Source organism: Cherax quadricarinatus, chromosome 64, assembly GCF_038502225.1.
Source record: "Cherax quadricarinatus isolate ZL_2023a chromosome 64, ASM3850222v1, whole genome shotgun sequence".
NCBI classification, from domain to species: domain Eukaryota; kingdom Metazoa; phylum Arthropoda; class Malacostraca; order Decapoda; family Parastacidae; genus Cherax; species Cherax quadricarinatus.
The window spans coordinates 12,129,783-12,150,049 of record NC_091355.1 but is presented as its reverse complement, the minus strand read 5'-3'; the positions used below and the strand labels follow the sequence as shown (position 1 = coordinate 12,150,049).

The 20,267-nt window shown below is 39.2% G+C and overlaps 1 protein-coding gene across 9 annotated transcripts in view; it reads right to left on the bottom strand.

Annotated features, from left to right (window-relative positions):
- Positions 1-4,336: 4,336 nt before the first annotated feature.
- LOC128700028 (nuclease EXOG, mitochondrial) overlaps positions 4,337-20,267 on the bottom strand; it is a 39,090-nt gene continuing 23,159 nt past the window's right edge. For 8 of the 9 annotated variants that reach the window (XM_070098770.1, XM_070098771.1, XM_070098776.1 and 5 more), the window contains 4 exons: positions 16,699-16,890; positions 15,608-15,807; positions 15,173-15,311; positions 4,337-4,702 (listed from right to left, as the gene is read on the bottom strand). In XM_070098770.1, coding sequence (XP_069954871.1) covers positions 4,490-4,702; positions 15,173-15,311; positions 15,608-15,807; positions 16,699-16,890 — 744 coding nt within the window. In that variant the 3' untranslated portion in view covers positions 4,337-4,489. The remainder of the gene's footprint in view (positions 4,703-15,172; positions 15,312-15,607; positions 15,808-16,698; positions 16,891-20,267) is intronic. The other variant, XM_070098778.1, reaches the window with a different exon arrangement.

Here is a 20,267-nt window from a genome sequence, read left to right as displayed (position 1 = left end):
GTCGCTTATATCTCACCCGAACCTCCTCCTCCCTTAGTTTATACACTTTCACCTCCCTCTTACTTGTTGTTGCCACCTTCCTCTTTTCCCATCTACCTCTTACTCTAACTGTAGCTACAACTAAATAATGATCCGATATATCAGTTGCCCCTCTGTAAACATGTACATCCTGGAGCCTACCCATCAACCTTTTATCCACCAATACATAATCTAATAAACTACTTTCATTACGTGCTACATCATACCTTGTATATTTATTTATCCTCTTTTTCATAAAATATGTATTACTTATTACCAAATCTCTTTCTACACATAGCTCAATTAAAGGCTCCCCATTTACATTTACCCCTGGCACCCGAAATTTACCTACTACTCCCTCCATAACATTTTTACCCACTTTAGCATTGAAATCCCCAACCACCATTACTCTCACACTTGATTCAAAACTCCCCACGCATTCACTCAACATTTCCCAAAATCTCTCTCTCTCCTCTACACTTCTCTCTTCTCCAGGTGCATACACGCTTATTATAACCCACTTTTCACATCCAATCTTTATTTTACTCCACATAATCCTTGAATTAATACATTTTTAGTCCCTCTTTTCCTGCCATAGCTTATCCTTCAACATTATTGCTACTCCTTCTTTAGCTCTAACTCTATTTGAAACCCCTGACCTAATCCCATTTATTCCTCTCCACTGAAACTCTCCCACCCCCTTCAGCTTTGTTTCACTTAAAGCCAGGACATCCAGCTTCTTCCATACATTTATTAAATAATTGTACCAACCACTCCAAAACTATATCCCCACCTGCTTTTAACATTTCTATCTTTATCCCATCAATCCCGGCTGCCTTACCCCCTTTCATTTTACCCGAAATGCATGTACAAGCATATATACAGCCTCTCCTCAATGATGGAGTTCTGTTCCTAAGACCACATCGATAAACAAATTCGTCACTAAGTGAGGAGCAGTGGCATCGTAAGGGGGGGGGTTGCCCCGGGTGACACCATCAAGTGGTGACACCATAGAGCCTCTAAAGAAGGTGACACTAATGCCTAAAACAGTGTTGCAGCAACATAAGAGAAAAATCTTTTGTTTCTATATAGCCTGTTATATGATTACAGAGTACAAATGGGCCTATATAGGGAAAATCATTGATTTTGATGTGATGATTTTGCAGGATTGAAGGTAAGGAAATGTAAGATCAGATTCATTGAGATGTTACCTGTACTCACGGTGAAATCGGAACTAGTGTTTCTCTGATATTGCAATGTTTTTGATGAAAACTGAGACACATGTGCAACATCAGGGTAACTTTATTGTAGACATTTCTCCATTCAGTGGCTTTATCAATACAGATTCTAGGACATAATTTGAAAACAGTAGAACTATATACGAAACATGAGGTAATCAGTCCCTCAGCCTTGGAGTTGGTGTGAAGAGCACACCAACTCCAAGGCTGAGGGACTCATTACCTCATCTTTTGTATATACTGTAGTTCTGTCTTCAAATTATGTCCTAGAATCTGTATTGATAAAGCCACTGAATGGAGAAATGTCTACAATAAAGATACCCAGATGTTGCACGTGTCATTTTTCATCTTGTCGGTATTGTATACCATTCTTGTGCAATGTTTTTCTTTATTTTTTTTTTTTTTGCATTGTTGAAGATGAATAAATGTAGGATCTGTTGCCTGTACTCAAAGTGGTATTTGAGTTTCTTTCCTCAATATTACTACAATTAAATATTTTATCATTAATAAAGTTGAGAAGTATTCTCCTGTTTGGTTTATGGCCCTTAAACGTTCTCATTGCTAAACATTAGTCACTGGGCATGCAGTAGTGACGTAACTGGAGTTTACTCCCCCCAACCCCCTGCCCTTGGATTTCATGGGAGTGACACCAAAGATGCCACCCCAGGTGACACCAACCCTAGCAACGCCACTGGTGAGGAGCATACGATAATGGCAGTGGGTTTGTGTCAACTATCTTTGATATTGTTTTAATGTCACTTTTACACCATTTATAATATTTCTGGCATATTTTTAAAATGTTTATGCAGTAGTGTACTGTATATTGTAAAACAGAATAAAAGAAATCAGCTCTGATGTCATACATCACCCAGTATCCCTACGATTCGTTGGGAAGGGGAACCTTTACTTCAACATTCTGCATCATTCCACAATGCATTTCTCGAACAGGGTGAAGATTAAACCAGCAACTGGGACACTCAGTGACTCGTCCAAACCAGCACTTGCAGCTGCTGTCGGGCAGTCTGTGAGTCAAGTTTAATGCGATTCTGTCGCTCAAAGAGGTCTTCATTGTCATCTGTACTGATGACACCAAGGCTGAGAAACTCATCACCACCACTGCTACTACCACTCTTCAAGACTGAGGATTTCAAGTCATGACTTCCCCAGCTTTGAGGGCTAAGATGACTGTGTTCCTCAGGGCTAAGAGGACTGTGTTCCTCAGGGCTAAAAGGACTGTGTTCCTCAAGCGACTAGACAAACTCATCACTACCCAGGCTACTGAAGAAATCAAATAATCCATTGAAGACCAGAACCCCTGGGCCAAGGTGGAATTTATTACTAAAATACATGATGCTTCCTCCATGCTGAAGGTCACCTTCAGTGACATCACCATGGCAGCCAGAGCTCTCGCTGAGGGACTGGCTATCCACTATTTTCTCATCAATCCAACCTACATTGAAGCTGAGAAATTCAAGCACATCCCACAGTGTTATAATTGTTACTCATACCTCCACACCACTAAGGACTGCCCCATCAAGGACAAGAAGTTCTGCTCTACCTGCAGCTTTGCACCACCACCACTCCACCTAAATGCCTGAACTGCAAGAATGACCACCATACCCTTGCTGCCAAGTGCCCAACCAGATGAGAAGTACTCAAGAAACATCTAGAACAACAAAAGAAAACCACTGCTCAATCTCCAACATATGCTGCTATTACAAAACTCCAAGCAGATACCACCAAAATTTTCTAGGCCACTCGAGCTACTTCCTCTACCAGTACTGCATCACAATCAATGCCTGCTGGTGGCTCCACCAAAATTCTTTACTGCATTATGTACACCCATGTACACAATGTAGCTGCACCTGGATCATTCAACACCACCATCAATGAACTCTTCAAACTCAACAACATACCCAGCTTTACATTCCCTCATCTTCACCTTTGTCTGGCATCATGAAGCCCACTGCAAATATTGTCAACATCACCACTGCACCACCACCACTGCCGCTTCCCGTCATGGAGATGGACCAATCGCAGGCCATCGAGATGCCTCCAAATCCCACCAATGAGAAACCTCTCCCACCTTACCCGCCACCAGCCAAGAAAGCTAAAACACTACAACATCATGATGAAACTCCTGCTGCCTCAACAAAGCCAGAGATCTGGTTTTACATCACTGACCAATACAAAGGCAAAATGTTAGCCCAAGAAATTCACCAGCAGATCCAGGATGGGACTGTTAAATTCACCTGCGACTCCCAGCATAATTATAACACTGAACAAATGCTCGCACTCATCACCCAGCATCTAGAAGACCCTCTCCCATTTGCAGTTGACTACCTCCCAGAGAAGAAGTTAAGATCTCTTCAAAATGGATCAATCGAATAGCAAGCTTCTCACTGACCAATCAGCGTGAAACTAAGTTCCCCCAGCACTTTGCCATTGGTTGCAATCGCCCCTGTAATGGCTGCCTTCTCGGCCCTTCCAGACTGTCTGCTGCTGCGCAGCCCCATCAAGCTGTCCTCGCATCGTCAGCTGCTCACTGCTGACATGCCCCCAAGATACTCCCATTCCTGGGAGCCAAAGGCCAGGTCACCACCTGGAGAAGACCTGGGCCAGCAGTGCAGGCGAACCTACGACAACAACATCTCTAATGTACATTATTTAGGTATGCATACTGGTCAGAGAACCTGTCATAAGTCTGAAGCGTCAGTGAACGAGTATGTCGCTAAGTGAGGAGAGGCTGTATACACACTCCTCTGGGTTTTCTTCTATTTTTCTTACTAGTTCTTGTCCTTGTTTACTTCCTCTTATCTTCATGAGGAAGTGGAACAAAATTCTTCCTCTTTAAGTCATGTGTGTCATAAGAGGTAACTAAAATGCCAAGAGGAGGAGGCTAGTAACCCCTTCTCCTGTATATATTACTGAAGTTAAAGATAGAGACTTTCGTTTTTCTTTTTGGGTTGCCCTGCTTCGGTGGGATACGGCCAGTTTCTTGAAGGATGATTCTCAGACATTTCATATTTGAACTTAGATATAATTACAGATCTAAGTGGGGAATAATCAAACTAAGGGCAAATTATTCTGTATGTTTATCAATCAATGTCAATAGTGGCTGAAGAGTAATGTCAAAGGTGAAAAAATAAAGAATAAATCCTGAATATTCTCTCATATGAAAACTACAGTTTGTTTCTGTCTGAAAACAGCAGTTATATTTAGCTGCCCTTTTCTTATCCACTTGCTGCAACTCGTTCTAAATGTTTGTGAGCTGCAGTAGATTCTCCATCATCTAAATTCTTGCCTGGGGTTATTTCTCGAGATGGAACATCAACAGTGTGTGCCGTTGCTAGCATGGCCCCTGCTTGAGCTTCCTCTCTGGACAGATCAAGTAAGCGCTTTTGATAAAGCTCTTGCACCTTTGTATTAGCAGAGATTCCTTTTTTCTGTAATTAGATGAAAGCATGAAATTATTTTGATATTCAAAAATGCATTTAATTGCATTGTTGGAACACATTACATGAAACAGATTATAGTAATACCTTGATACCTTGATCAGTATGGTATTGCATAGTATGGTATATTTTTGACACACATTAACTGTACTATGCAAGGTATTGCTGTATATGAACATCATAAAAATCTCATGAATACTTTGATGAGACAGCCCAGTTGCTGCAAGTTCAAAAGATTAAATTTTGAGAGGAATAATTAAGGTTGACGAAAGATATATCTTAAGCTACTCCTCCAGATAATTCATTTAATAAGGTTAAGGTAGTAGGTTGGTAGACAGCAACCACCCAGGGAAGTACTACTGTCCTGCCAGATGACTGTGAAACAGAAACCTGTAACTGTTTTGCATGATGGTAGGATTGCTGGTTTCTTTTTCTGTCTCATAAACACGCTAGATAACAGGGATATCTTGCTACTCCTACTTACACTTTGGTCACACTTCACAGACACGCACATGCATATATATATACATACATCTAGGTTTTTCTCCTTTTTCTAAATAGCTCTTGTTCTTCTTTATTTCTTCTATTGTCCATGGGGAAGTGGAAAAGAATCTTTCCTCCGTAAGCCATGCGTGTCGTATGAGGCGACTAAAATGCCGGGAGCAATGGGCTAGTAACCCCTTCTCCTGTAGACATTTACTAAAAAAGAGAAGAAGAAAAACTTTATAAAACTGGGATGCTTAAATGTGCGTGGATGTAGTGCGGATGACAAGAAACAGATGATTGCTGATGTTATGAATGAAAAGAAGTTGGATGTCCTGGCCCTAAGCAAAACAAAGCTGAAGGGGTTAGGGGAGTTTCAGTGGGGGGAAATAAATGGGATTAAATCTGGAGTATCTGAGAGAGTTAGAGCAAAGGAAGGGGTAGCAGTAATGTTGAATGATCAGTTATGGAAGGAGAAAAGAGAATATGAATGTGTAAATTCAAGAATTATGTGGATTAAAGTAAAGGTTGGATGCGAGAAGTGGGTCATAATAAGCATGTATGCACCTGGAGAAGAGAGGAATGCAGAGGAGAGAGAGAGATTTTGGGAGATGTTAAGTGAATGTATAGGAGCCTTTGAACCAAGTGAGAGAGTAATTGTGGTAGGGGACCTGAATGCTAAAGTAGGAGAAACTTTTAGAGAGGGTGTGGTAGGTAAGTTTAGGGTGCCAGGTATAAATGATAATGGGAGCCCTTTGATTGAACTTTGTATAGAAAGGGGTTTAGTTATAGGTAATACATATTTTAAGAAAAAGAGGATAAATAAGTATACAAGATATGATGTAGGGCGAAATGACAGTAGTTTGTTGGATTATGTATTGGTAGATAAAAGACTGTTGAGTAGACTTCAGGATGTACATGTTTATAGAGGGGCCACAGATATATCAGATCACTTTCTAGTTGTAGCTACACTGAGAGTAAAAGGTAGATGGGATACAAGGAGAATAGAAGTATCAGGGAAGAGAGAGGTGAAGGTTTATAAACTAAAAGAGGAGGCAGTTAGGGTAAGATATAAACAGCTATTGGAGGATAGATGGGCTAATGAGAGCATAGGCAATGGGGTCGAAGAGGTATGGGGTAGGTTTAAAAATGTAGTGTTAGAGTGTTCAGCAGAAGTTTGTGGTTACAGGAAAGTGGGTGTGGGAGGGAAGAGGAGCGATTGGTGGAATGATGATGTAAAGAGAGTAGTAAGGGAGAAAAAGTTGGCATATGAGAAGTTTTTACAAAGTAGAAGTGATGCAAGGAGGGAAGAGTATATGGAGAAAAAGAGAGAGGTTAAGAGAGTGGTGAAGCAATCTAAAAAGAGAGCAAATGAGAGAGTGGGTGAGATGTTATCAACAAATTTTGTTGAAAATAAGAAAAAGTTTTGGAGTGAGATTAACAAGTTAAGAAAGCCTAGAGAACAAATGGATTTGTCAGTTAAAAATAGGAGAGGAGAGTTATTAAATGGAGAGTTAGAGGTATTGGGAAGATGGAGGAAATATTTTGAGGAATTGTTAAATGTTGATGAAAGATAGGGAAGCTGTGATTTCGTGTATAGGACAAGGAGGAATAACATCTTGTAGGAGTGAGGAAGAGCCAGTTGTGAGTGTGGGGGAAGTTCGTGAGGCAGTAGGTAAAATGAAAGGGGGTAAGGCAGCCGGGATTGATGGGATAAAGATAGAAATGTTAAAAGCAGGTGGGGATATAGTTTTGGAGTGGTTGGTGCAATTGTTTAATAAATGTATGGAAGAGGGTAAGGTACCTAGGGATTGGCAGAGAGCATGCATAGTTCCTTTGTGTAAAGGCAAAGGGGATAAAAGAGTGCAAAAATTATAGGGGGATAAGTCTGCTGAGTATACCTGGTAAAGTGTATGGTAGAGTTATTATTGAAAGAATTAAGAGTAAGACAGAGAATAGGATAGCAGATGAACAAGGAGGCTTTAGGAAAGGTAGGGGGTGTGTGGACCAGGTGTTTACAGTGAAACATATAAGTGAACAGTATTTAGATAAGGCTAAAGAGGTCTTTGTGGCATTTATGGATTTGGAAAAGGCGTATGACAGGGTGGATAGGGGGGCAATGTGGCAGATGTTGCAAGTGTATGGTGTAGGAGGTAGGTTACTGAAAGCAGTGAAGAGTTTTTACGAGGATAGTGAGGCTCAAGTTAGAGTATGTAGGAAAGAGGGAAATTTTTTCCCAGTAAAAGTAGGCCTTAGACAAGGATGTGTGATGTCACCGTGGTTGTTTAATATATTTATAGATGGGGTTGTAAGAGAAGTAAATGCGAGGGTCTTGGCAAGAGACGTGGAGTTAAAAGATAAAGAATCACACACAAAGTGGGAGTTGTCACAGCTGCTCTTTGCTGATGACACTGTGCTCTTGGGAGATTCTGAAGAGAAGTTGCAGAGATTGGTGGATGAATTTGGTAGGGTGTGCAAAAGAAGAAAATTAAAGGTGAATACAGGAAAGAGTAAGGTTATGAGGATAACAAAAAGATTAGGTGATGAAAGATTGAATATCAGATTGGAGGGAGAGAGTATGGAGGAGGTGAATGTATTCAGATATTTGGGAGTGGACGTGTCAGCGGATGGGTCTATGAAAGATGAGGTGAATCATAGAATTGATGAGGGGAAAAGAGTGAGTGGTGCACTTAGGAGTCTGTGGAGACAAAGAACTTTGTCCTTGGAGGCAAAGAGGGGAATGTATGAGAGTATAGTTTTACCAACTCTCTTATATGGGTGTGAGGCATGGGTGATGAATGTTGCAGCGAGGAGAAGGCTGGAGGCAGTGGAGATGTCATGTCTGAGGGCAATGTGTGGTGTGAATATAATGCAGAGAATTCGTAGTTTGGAAGTTAGGAGGAGGTGCGGGATTACCAAAACTGTTGTCCAGAGGGCTGAGGAAGGGTTGTTGAGGTGGTTCGGACATGTAGAGAGAATGGAGCGAAACAGAATGACTTTAAGAGTGTATCAGTCTGTAGTGGAAGGAAGGCGGGGTAGGGGTCAGCCTAGGAAAGGTTGGAGAGAGGGGGTAAAGGAGGTTTTGTGTGCGAGGGGCTTGGACTTCCAGCAGGCATGCGTGAGCGTGTTTGATAGGAGTGAATGGAGACAAATGGTTTTTAATACTTGACGTGCTGTTGGAGTGTGAGCAAAGTAACATTTATGAAGGGGTTCAGGGAAACCGGCAGGCCGGACTTGAGTCCTGGAGATGGGAAGTACAGTGCCTGCACTCTGAAGGAGGGGTGTTTATGTTGCAGTTTAAAAACTGTAGTGTAAAGCACCCTTCTGGCAAGACAGTGATGTAGTGAATGATGGTGAAAGTTTTTCTTTTTCGGGCCACCCTGCCTTGGTGGGAATCGGCCAGTGTGATGATAATAAAAAAAAAATAATACACCTACACATTTCCCAACTGATGTACAACATTTAAAATATTCTGTTCTAATTGCATAAATGCTAAAAGAAATAACTATGGTATAATACTTTATCAAAGGTCGACATGAACATTGTTGCATCACATACTGATGATCTGAAATCCTCTTTTGAATGAATGAGCTGGCCAGGTTTAACAGAACAGCTGAAGCTGTTGTTAGAAATGATTAAACTCAGTGAACAAGTTATGTCAATGGTAATAATTTCTCTGGGGCACCTTAAATGTGGTAGCCAGGTCAGCTACCACACGTGACTTTCTACAATAAATACTCGCCTCTCGCCATACATTAAGACTACAAATATTTTTAGGTAAGTAATGGGTGTACTGTACATGCATTTTATCACTCTGGGGGCACTTAAAATGTCGTATATTACGTGTAGGTGTGGTACCACACCTACCACATCGGACTAACTATAATAAATACTACTACGTGTACAGGTCTCCCTCAACATTCGCGAGGGTTAGGGGATCAAGAGCCTCGTGAATGTTGAAAAACCGTGAATGTTTGGTGCCCCAATATATTGTAGGGAAATATATTACAATACTGCTTCCTTAACTTGTTGAACCATGAATAATCATAAAATACATGAAAACGTCGTAAATTGTACTAAATATATACATGTTATGCTTTAATAACATACGTTATTTAATAACATGTATGTTATTAAATACCACAGACTCCACCAATGTCTCCACCACTGCGAGTCCCTACTACCCTCCCTCCGACCCCCGCAACTGGCAGCCAGCCCTCCCACCACTCAGTGTGGTGAGTGTTTTGTTTGTTCATTATTTGCTATTAAACTACAGAACAAATAATGTAAACCCATTCATGACTGCATATTGGAATGGCTATTAGGAAAGTTATTAGACGGTGACATCATGTGTTTACTCTTGAACACAGCAAAGAATCGAACATTTCTGCTATTGCTAATAATAACAATAGTAATAATAATAATAATAATAAATACGATATAATTGAAGAATGAAATTATACAAAAATACGAGGGAGTGGTTGACACATCGTCAGTGTGACTTTGTTTATGCTGGAGTGAAAATTAGTCTCCCTGCTCTTCCAAACATTTCACAATAATTCAGCAGTTGAGGCAGTGGTATTTAATAACATATATGTTATAAATAATAATAGTACATTTTATTATTAATAACATGTATTATTATTAACATGTATGTATTTAATAATATTATTTTTATTTTATTATCACACTGGCCGATTCCCACCAAGGCAGGGTGGCCCGAAAAAGAAAAACTTTCACCATCATTCACTCCATCACTGTCTTACCAGAAGGGTGCTTTACACTACAGTTTTTAAACTGCAACATTAACACCCCTCCTTCAGAGTGCAGGCACTGTACTTCCCATCTCCAGGACTCAAGTCCGGCCTGCCGGTTTCCCTGAACCCCTTCATAAATGTTACTTTGCTCACACTCCAACAGCACGTCAAGTATTAAAAACCATTTGTCTCCATTCACTCCTATCAAACACACTCACGCATGCCTGCTGGAAGTCCAAGCCCCTCGCACACAAAACCTCCTTTACCCCCTCTCTCCAACCTTTCCTAGGCCGACCCCTACCCCGCCTTCCTTCCACTACAGACTGATACACTCTTGAAGTCATTCTGTTTCGCTCCATTCTCTCTACATGTCCGAACCACCTCAACAACCCTTCCTCAGCCCTCTGGACAACAGTTTTGGTAATCCCGCACCTCCTCCTAACTTCCAAACTACGAATTCTCTGCATTATATTCACACCACACATTGCTCTCAGACATGACATCTCCACTGCCTCCAGCCTTCTCCTCGCTGCAACATTCATCACCCATGCTTCACACCCATATAAGAGCGTTGGTAAAACTATACTCTCATACATTCCCCTCTTTGCCTCCAAGGACAAAGTTCTTTGTCTCCACAGACTCCTAAGTGCACCACTCACTCTTTTCCCCTCATCAATTCTATGATTCACCTCATCTTTCATAGACCCATCCGCTGACACGTCCACTCCCAAATATCTGAATACATTCACCTCCTCCATACTCTCTCCCTCTAATCTGATATTCAATCTTTCATCACCTAATCTTTTTGTTATCCTCATAACCTTACTCTTTCCTGTATTCACCTTTAATTTTCTTCTTTTGCACACCCTACCAAATTCATCCACCAATCTCTGCAACTTCTCTTCAGAATCTCCCAAGAGCACAGTGTCATCAGCAAAGAGCAGCTGTGACAACTCCCACTTTGTGTGTGATTCTTTATCTTTTAACTCCACGCCTCTTGCCAAGACCCTCGCATTTACTTCTCTTACAACCCCATCTATAAATATATTAAACAACCACGGTGACATCACACATCCTTATCTAAGGCCTACTTTTACTGGGAAATAATTTCCCTCTTTCCTACATACTCTAACTTGAGCCTCACTATCCTCGTAAAAACTCTTCACTGCTTTCAGTAACCTACCTCCTACACCATACACTTGCAACATCTGCCACATTGCTCCCCTATCCACCCTGTCATATGCCTTTTCCAAATCCATAAATGCCACAAAGACCTCTTTAGTCTTATCTAAATACTGTTCACTTATATGTTTCACTGTAAACACCTGGTCCACACACCCCCTACCTTTCCTAAATCCTCCTTGTTCATCTGCTATCCTATTCTCCGTCTTACTCTTAATTCTTTCAATAATAACTCTAGCATACAGCAGACTTATCCCCCTATAATTTTTGCACTCTCTTTTATCCCCTTTGCCTTTATACAAAGGAACTATGCATGCTCTCTGCCAATCCCTAGGTACCTTACCCTCTTCCATACATTTATTAAATAATTGCACCAACCACTCCAAAACTATATCCCCACCTGCTTTTAACATTTCTATCTTTATCCCATCAATCCCGGCTGCCTTACCCCCTTTCATTTTACCTACTGCCTCACGAACTTCCCCCACACTCACAACTGGCTCTTCCTCACTCCTACAAGACGTTATTCCTCCTTGTCCTATACACGAAATCACAGTTTCCCTATCTTCATCAACATTTAACAATTCCTCAAAATATTCCCTCCATCTTCCCAATACCTCTTACTCTCCATTTAATAACTCTCCTCTCCTATTTTTAACTGACAAATCCATTTGTTCTCTAGGCTTTCTTAACTTGTTAATCTCACTCCAAAACTTTTTCTTATTTTCAACAAAATTTGTTGATAACCTCTCATTTGCTCTCTTTTTACATTGCTTCACCACTCTCTTAACCTCTCTCTTTTTCTCCATATACTCTTCCCTCCTTGCATCACTTCTACTTTGTAAAAACTTCTCATATGCTAACTTTTTCTCCCTTACTACTCTCTTTACATCATCATTCCACCAATCGCTCCTCTTCCCTCCCGCACCCACTTTCCTGTAACCACAAACTTCTGCTGAACACTCTAACACTACATTTTTAAACCTACCCCATACCTCTTCGACCCCATTGCCTATGCTCTCATTAGCCCATCTATCCTCCAATAGCTGTTTATATCTTACCCTAACTGCCTCCTCTTTTAGTTCATAAACCTTCACCTCTCTCTTCCCTGATGCTTCTATTCTCCTTGTATCCCATCTACCTTTTACTCTCAGTGTAGCTACAACTAGAAAGTGATCTGATATATCTGTGGCCCCTCTATAAACATGTACATCCTGAAGTCTACTCAACAGTCTTTTATCTACCAATACATAATCCAACAAACTACTGTCATTTCGCCCTACATCATATCTTGTATACTTATTTATCCTCTTTTTCTTAAAATATGTATTACCTATAACTAAACCCCTTTCTATACAAAGTTCAATCAAAGGACTCCCATTGTCATTTACACCTGGCACCCCAAACTTACCTACCACACCCTCTCTAAAAGTTTCTCCTACTTTAGCATTCAGGTCCCCTACCACAATTACTCTCACTTGGTTCAAAGGCTCCTATACATTCACTTAACATCTCCCAAAATCTCTCTCTCTCTACATTCCTCTCTTCTCCAGGTACATACACGCTTATTATGACCCACTTTTCGCATCCAACCTTTACTTTAATCCACATAATTCTTGAATTTACACATTCATATTCTCTTTTCTCCTTCCATAACTGATCATTTAACATTACTGCTAACCCTTCCTTTGCTCTAACTCTCTCAGATACTCCAGATTTAATCCCATTTATTCCCCCCACTGAAACTCCCCTACCCCCTTCAGCTTTGTTTCGCTTAGGGCCAGGACATCCTACTCCCTCTTTTCCACTTCATTTATTCTGTTTCGCTCCATAATACGAATTCTCTGCATTATATTCACACCACACATTGCCCTATACTGCCTGCAACATTTATAAATAATACCTCATCTTTCATAGACCCATCCGCTGACACGTCCACTCCCAAATATCTGAATACGTTCACCTCCTCCATACTCTCTCCCTCCAATCTGATATTCAATCTTTCATCACCTAATCTTTTTGTTATCCTCATAACCTTACTCTTTCCTGTATTCATAGTACATATTATAATATTAACATGTATGTTATTAAATACCATTGCCTCAATCACTGCCTCTACCACTCCAGTCACACTCAATCTACAAGCACCAAACACAATGAATTATTGTGAAATGTTTGGAAGAGCAGGGAGAATAATGTTCACTTCAGAATAAACAAAGTCATACTGACGATGTGTCAACCACTCCCTCGTATTTTTGTACAATTTCCTTCTTCAATTATATCATATTTATTATTATTATTATTATTACTATTGTTATTATTAGCTGTAGCAGAAATGTTTAATTCTTCGCAGTGTTCAAGAGTAAACACATGATGTCACCGTCTAATACCTGTCCGAATAGCCATTCCAATATGCAGTCATGAATGGGTTTACATTATTTATACTGTAGTTTAATAGCAAATAATGAACAAACAAAACACTAACCACACTGAGTGGTGGGAGGGCTGGCTGCCAGTTGCGGGGGTCGGAGGGAGGGTAGTAGGGACTCGCAGGTGGCGGGAAACTTAAATATGATTTGGCGGCTGGGAATTTGGCGGTTGGGAATTCGCAAATGTGTGAAGCCCGTGAAAGTTGAAAACGTGAATGTTGAGGGAGACCTGTACTTGCCTTGCCCTACATTAAGGCTACAAATATTTTAAGGTAAGTAATGAGTATACTGTATGTGTATTTTACTTCTTCATTTTTTAATGCTTAGTTATATTGATAACTTAATATATGATAGTGTAAACATGTTATGAAGAATTTACATGCATTATAAGTGAAAAATGTGCAGTTCACATTACAGCAATTTCCACGTTATGGCAGTAGCATGGAACTTAACCTGCCATATAAGTGGAGCCTTCCTGTACTTGTAATATCCTGAGTGTGGTCAAAGTTGAATCATGACCTGGCATAATATGTTCCTCTTTAACCCTTTGACTGTTGTGACCCCAAATCCTAAAGTACATATCTCTCTGTGTCGCAAAATATTAAAAAAAAAAAAAAAAAAAAAAAAATCCTATGAAATGATAGAGAATCATTTCCCAATGGTAATGACATGAAAAGTACAAAATTTGATGGAAAACTCGTGGAATTACACTCTCATGAAGTTAGCGATATATACTCATCGGCGATTTTGCCCAATTTGAGCCCTATTTTCGGCAAATTCCACTGTTCCAGTCAACCAAACTCGTAGCTATTTCTTTAAAACTACATTTGTTCTATCGACTGAGTACAAGAAACTGCCCATTTACTGATTTCAACTACCTAATAATGTGGTCAGAAATTGGCAATTTGGCCAATCTCACACAAATTAAAAAAGATATCAATTTCAAAATAGAGTCCAGAAAAAACAATGGACACTCGTGCCACTAAAATAACATTTTTTCTGTTCATTAGTCACGTCTCCAGGCCCCTCTTGCTTTCTATTTTGAATTTTTATTCACACAAAAAATAATTTACTGTTATGCATACTACTGCATTATTGTAATAATTGTATAAATAATGTCAACCCATTCATGACTGCATATTGGCTTGGCCAATTGGACACGTATTGGACGGTGACATCATTTGTTTACTCTTGAACATCAGCAAAAATCGAACATTTCTGCTGCTTTGAGGTCAATTTCAAGGTCCTTCTCATTGTGAAACCATTCAAAATCATCTCTATTTCTGTAATATGTCTTCCATTCTATCAAGTGAGACCAAGAAAATGAGAATACAAAAATAAATACTATACGAAAATACACCTCAAAGTTGGTGTTTTAATCCAAAGACATGGTCGGAGTTTTTTTTTTTTCTCACCCACTGCGTGCTGCAGGATTTTTTTTTATACTGTGCACACTGACCACAAAGACCCATTCTCTCACATGTGGGCCTACTAGCTTTCTCCTGCTTGATTTGAAGCCGCTAGAATTTTGGCGTATTAACATGTCAAAAACACTGGCTCTTAAGATGTATATAAACTACCAAAACAGTCAAAGGGTTAAGGCAATTTACCTCCATATTTTTCCATAGTTTTGCCAGTTTTTTAAGACTGTTTACCCCCTTGAGCCTCTGAGTAATGATATACTCATCCATCTCTGTTTTGGACATCAGATTGCAACCTGTATCTTCACACAGATCTCTTGCTTCATCTCTGAAAAGCAGTAACAATAATTAACTTAGAGTTGATCATTTTCATGGGGTTAATCCTATAACTCTGCTCGTCACTGTCCTAGTTTCAAGATTAGAAAAATAATAAATCATTGTTCATCAATGAATATAACCTCTCCTGCAAATTTGTAGGTATGACTGCAAATATAGCCAGACATTAAATCATGTGCTAAAATATATCAGGTGTTAAACATTAATAAATCCATCCTCCACTCTGAGAATATTTTTGTTTAATACAAAGAATCTACAGCAACTTACCAAATGCACATTTATCTTTACCTGTTCATATTAGTATAAAATTTATTACCAACTTTTCTCTCAAGGTAATCCATGGTGACTTGGAATTCCTTAAGGTGATGAGAGTAGTCAATAGGTTTATTTGGCACAACAAATGATCCTGTAACAATGTTGTCTCCATTATGGGCAACAATCACTTTGTAGAGGTGTGTGGGCACTGCTACCTCATTCTCACCAATCACCTGACAAGAAAATTATTTGTAATAGTAAAATTCTGTTTGATAACTTTGCAGTTATGAAATACAGAACTACAAATGTGTGTTTGTACAGGTACACAGGATATGTATATTTCCACAGCTCCAGGACTCAAGTCTGGCTAACCAGTTTCCCTGAATCCCTTCACAAAATGTTACCTTGTTCACACTCCAACAGTGTGTCAAGTCCCAAAAACCATTTGCCTCCACTCACATCTAACATGCTCACATGCCTGCTGGATGTCCAAGTCCCTCACAAACAAAACCTCCTTTACCCCCTTCCCTCCAATCTTTCCTAGGGCGACTCCTACCCCAATTTCCTTCCACTACAGATTTATACACCCTCCAAGTCATCCTATTTTGCTCTGCCCTCTCTAAATATCCAAACAACTTCAACAACCCCTGATTAATGAAACTCCAGTAAGGATGGAAAATAAAACAGAATAAAAATCAAGTGTAAAGTTCAGCTTGAGAGACCCTCCTTGATTGAGGCCAAAACTGACACTTTGCAGTGATTATTTTCAGTCCATGTTGCACTTACCTTTTAGTGATGCAATATTATCAGACTAAAGCATCAGTTGTGGTCTAGAAACAAATTCCATCTTGTAATAATAAGCAAATCCTTGATTTAATGAACTAAAAAGGGGCATGGGTGGCAACGGTGGTGGACACAAGATTGTTTTGTTAAGATCATAACAGCGAACAAATTCTGTAACCAGTGGCCTTTGTGCATTGTTTCCGAATCAAGTGATCCAGCAGAATTTGTTCAGTATATTTCCAAAGTCCATTAAATTAGGGTCTTACTGTAGGTATTTTAAAATGACTTTTCATTGTAGTAATTAAAAACAAACTTAAGCACCCCATAAACTATAATGTTACCTCATATGTAACTATTTTCTTGCCATTCTCTTGTTGGGTTGGCAGGAAGAGTGGACCCGAGGTGACCCACACATCCGTGTACTTCTGCGTCAAGTCACGGCAGAAGATCTCAAATCGGTTCCAAAATCCTCCGTTATTGTCAATATCTTGTGGTATAATATTTGTGAGGTAAAATGATTCGTCCATGAATTCCTGAGGACAAGAATTTGGAGTCTTGTAAATTGCTAATACTGTAAGCTCTCTTATGAAGCTCATCTTCATAGTGCAATTTATGTTAATATGACTGAAAAAGTAAATCTAAAATTATATATATATATATATATATATATATATATATATATATATATATATATATATATATATTATATATAATATATATACATATACATATATACAGTAGGGCCCCACTTATACGGCTGGTTAGGTTCCAGGCTACCGCCGTAAAGTGGAACACCCTTTTTTTCCACTTACAAATGCATACAAACACTAGATAACAAGTTTACACTAACATATATTAAGTTAGCAATAGAACCAGGCATCAAAAAACAATAAAAAAGTACAATACACACATAGTGCACTCATTACTTACCTTAAAATATTTATAGTCTTAATCTAGGGTGAGACAAGTAGTATTTATTGTAAGAAATCAAGTGTGGTATGTATGGTAGTCAGCCAGGCTACCATACCAGGCCACCCCACCCACACATACTATTCTATGATATTTAAGCATCCCAGAGCGATAAAGTGTATATACAGTTCACTCAATACTTACCTTAAAATATAGGGTGAGATAAGTAGTATTTATTGTAAAAAATCAAGTGTGGTATGTATGGTAGTCAGCCGGGCTACCATACCAGGCCAACCCACCTACACATAATATTTTATTACATTTAAGCATCCCAGAGCGATAAAATGTATATACAGTTCACTCATTACTTACCTTAAAATATTTGTAGTCTTAATGTAGGGTCAGGAGTAAGTAAATGAGATAAAACGAATAAATGAGAGAGAGAACGAATGAGTGCATGAGAGAGTACAGGCGCAGAGTTATGTAAACAAACCAGGCGAAGGTAAGTTTTGTAAACAAAGTGTACACGTCTGGTTTGTGTACAAGTTACATTGTGTACAGGTTGTCTCTACACTGATACGGTAGAATAAATAAAGAAGAACACTCCCATTCTCATGTAACATCATTTTGAGAAGAAATGATGCTCTGAGTGAAGGCAATGGAAATAAGTCACTCTGACTTTGTTGGGTTATCCTAGGTTCTCTACACATATGTTGTTATGTATTTATTTATTTATTTATTTATTTATTACAATTTGTGCACACATACAGAGGTACAAAAAAAAAAAATACAGATAAGAGCAGCATGCCAAAGCCACTTATACTATGCATAGCATTACGGGCTGGCTTAAAATTAACTTAAGATTAACTAAGCAATGATGAAATCAGTGATAAAACATTAATGTAAACAGATTACTATAAAGCACAAGTGAGTATTACAAAGACAGGTCATATGGTTGCATGCATTGTTGTACATTCAGTCGTATGGAGAATTCTGTTAGGTAGTTTATTTAAAAAAATAGTAAAGTTAGATTGGGTTTTAGGTTTAACATTTATGTGATATAATTGTGAGAAACATTTAAGATATACAATTTATAAGGTTCAGTTATTCAGTATTTATTTGGTTTTGGGTGAGTAAGTGATCTTTGAGAAGAGACTTGAATTTATAAACAGGTAGTGTTTCTTTTATATTTACAGGTAATGAATTCCAGATTTTAGGGCCTTTTATGTGCATTGAGTTTTTGCATAGTGTGAGATGGACACGAGGAACATCAAAGAGTGATCTGTGCCTTGTGTTATGGTCATGTGTTCTGTTGAGGTTGGCAAGGAGATGTTTGAGGGGAGGGTTAATATCAGAGTTAAGTGTTCTATGTATGTAATAGGTGCAGTAATAAGTATGGATGTTTTGTATGGTGAGTAGGTTTAGTGTATTGAATATTGGTGGAGTGTGCTGCCTGTAGTGAGAATTTGTTATCATTCTAACTGCAGCCTTTTGTTGGGTAATTAGTGGTCTGAGATGGTTAATTGTTGTTGAGCCCCATGCACAAATTCCATAGGTGAGATAGGGGTAAATAAGTGAGTGATATAGGGCCAGGAGGGCTGACTGTGGAGCATAGTACCGTATCTTCGATAGTATGCCTACAGTCTTGGAAATTTTTTTAGAAATTTGTTGTATATGTGTATGAAATTTGAGTCTATTATCAAGGTGGATTCCTAAGAATTTTCCCTCTGTTAGCTTTGTGATAGGTGATCCGTTTATCATTATGTTAAGAGGGACATCTGTAGCTCTGTTACCAAACTGAATGAAGTAGGTTTTGTCAATGTTTAGTGTAAGTTTGTTAGTCCTCATCCAGGTAGATATTTTCTGTAATTCGGTATTTACAGTATTGGCTAGCGTGACTGGGCTCGGGTGGGAGAAGACGTATGTAGTGTCATCTGCAAATAGTGTGGGTTTGAGTAATTGCGAAGCATTTGGTAGGTCATTTATGTATAGGAGAAAGAGAAGAGGGCCAAGGACACTTCCCTGTGGGACACCAACTGTAATTGGTTGTGCAGAAGAGTTTGCCCCATTTGCATACACATATTGGCTTCTGTTGCTGAGGTATGACTTGAGGTAGTTGAGGGAGTGCCCTCTTATACCATAGTGTGACAATTTTACGTGGAGCAAGTCATGGTCAACTGTATCAAAAGCTTTACGTAAGTCAATGAAGATCCCCAGTGGGACTTCTTTTTTCTCTATTGCAGTGTATATATGTTCTAGCATGTGTATAATAGCATCATTAGTATTTTTATTAGGCCTGAATCCAAATTGGCAGGGGTTGAGTATGTTTTGGGAGATAAGGTAGGAGTAGATTCGTTTATGAATTAATTTTTCGAAGATTTTTGAGAGAGGGTGTAAGTTGGATATTGGCCTATAGTTATTCAACTCTGTTTGGTCTCCTCCTTTGTGGATCGGGGTGACCCTTGCTATTTTGAGTACTGTAGGGAAGGTGGAGGATTCAATGGATTTGTTAAAGAGTGTTGCAATGATTGGTGATAGCACTTGTGACACTTTTTTGTATATAAAGGGTGGTAAGGTATTTAAATCTCCTGCCTTGTTTTTTAGTGCATTGATAATAAGGGAGACTTCGTATGGGTTAGTCGGAGCTAGGAACAGTGTGTTTGGGTAGTTGCCGGTGAGGTAGTCATTTGGTGGGGTATCTGAGCTTGGGATTTTATTGGCAAGGTTTTGTCCTATAGTGGAGAAGAAATCATTGAGTCTGTTTGCTGTTTCTGTTGGTGGGAGTTGGGGTTCATCTGATTTTGCTAATTTTATTTCGCTATTTCGTGATATCTTTTTTGTTCCCAGAATTTCTGATAGGGTTTTCCAGGTCTTTTTTATATCACCTCGTAAGTTGGATAATCTGTTCTCATAATACAATTTTTTTGCCCTTCTTATCAGGCTGGTTAGGATTGACGAGTAACGTTTTGTTTGGTCTCTGGTTATGTGACCCATTCTGTAC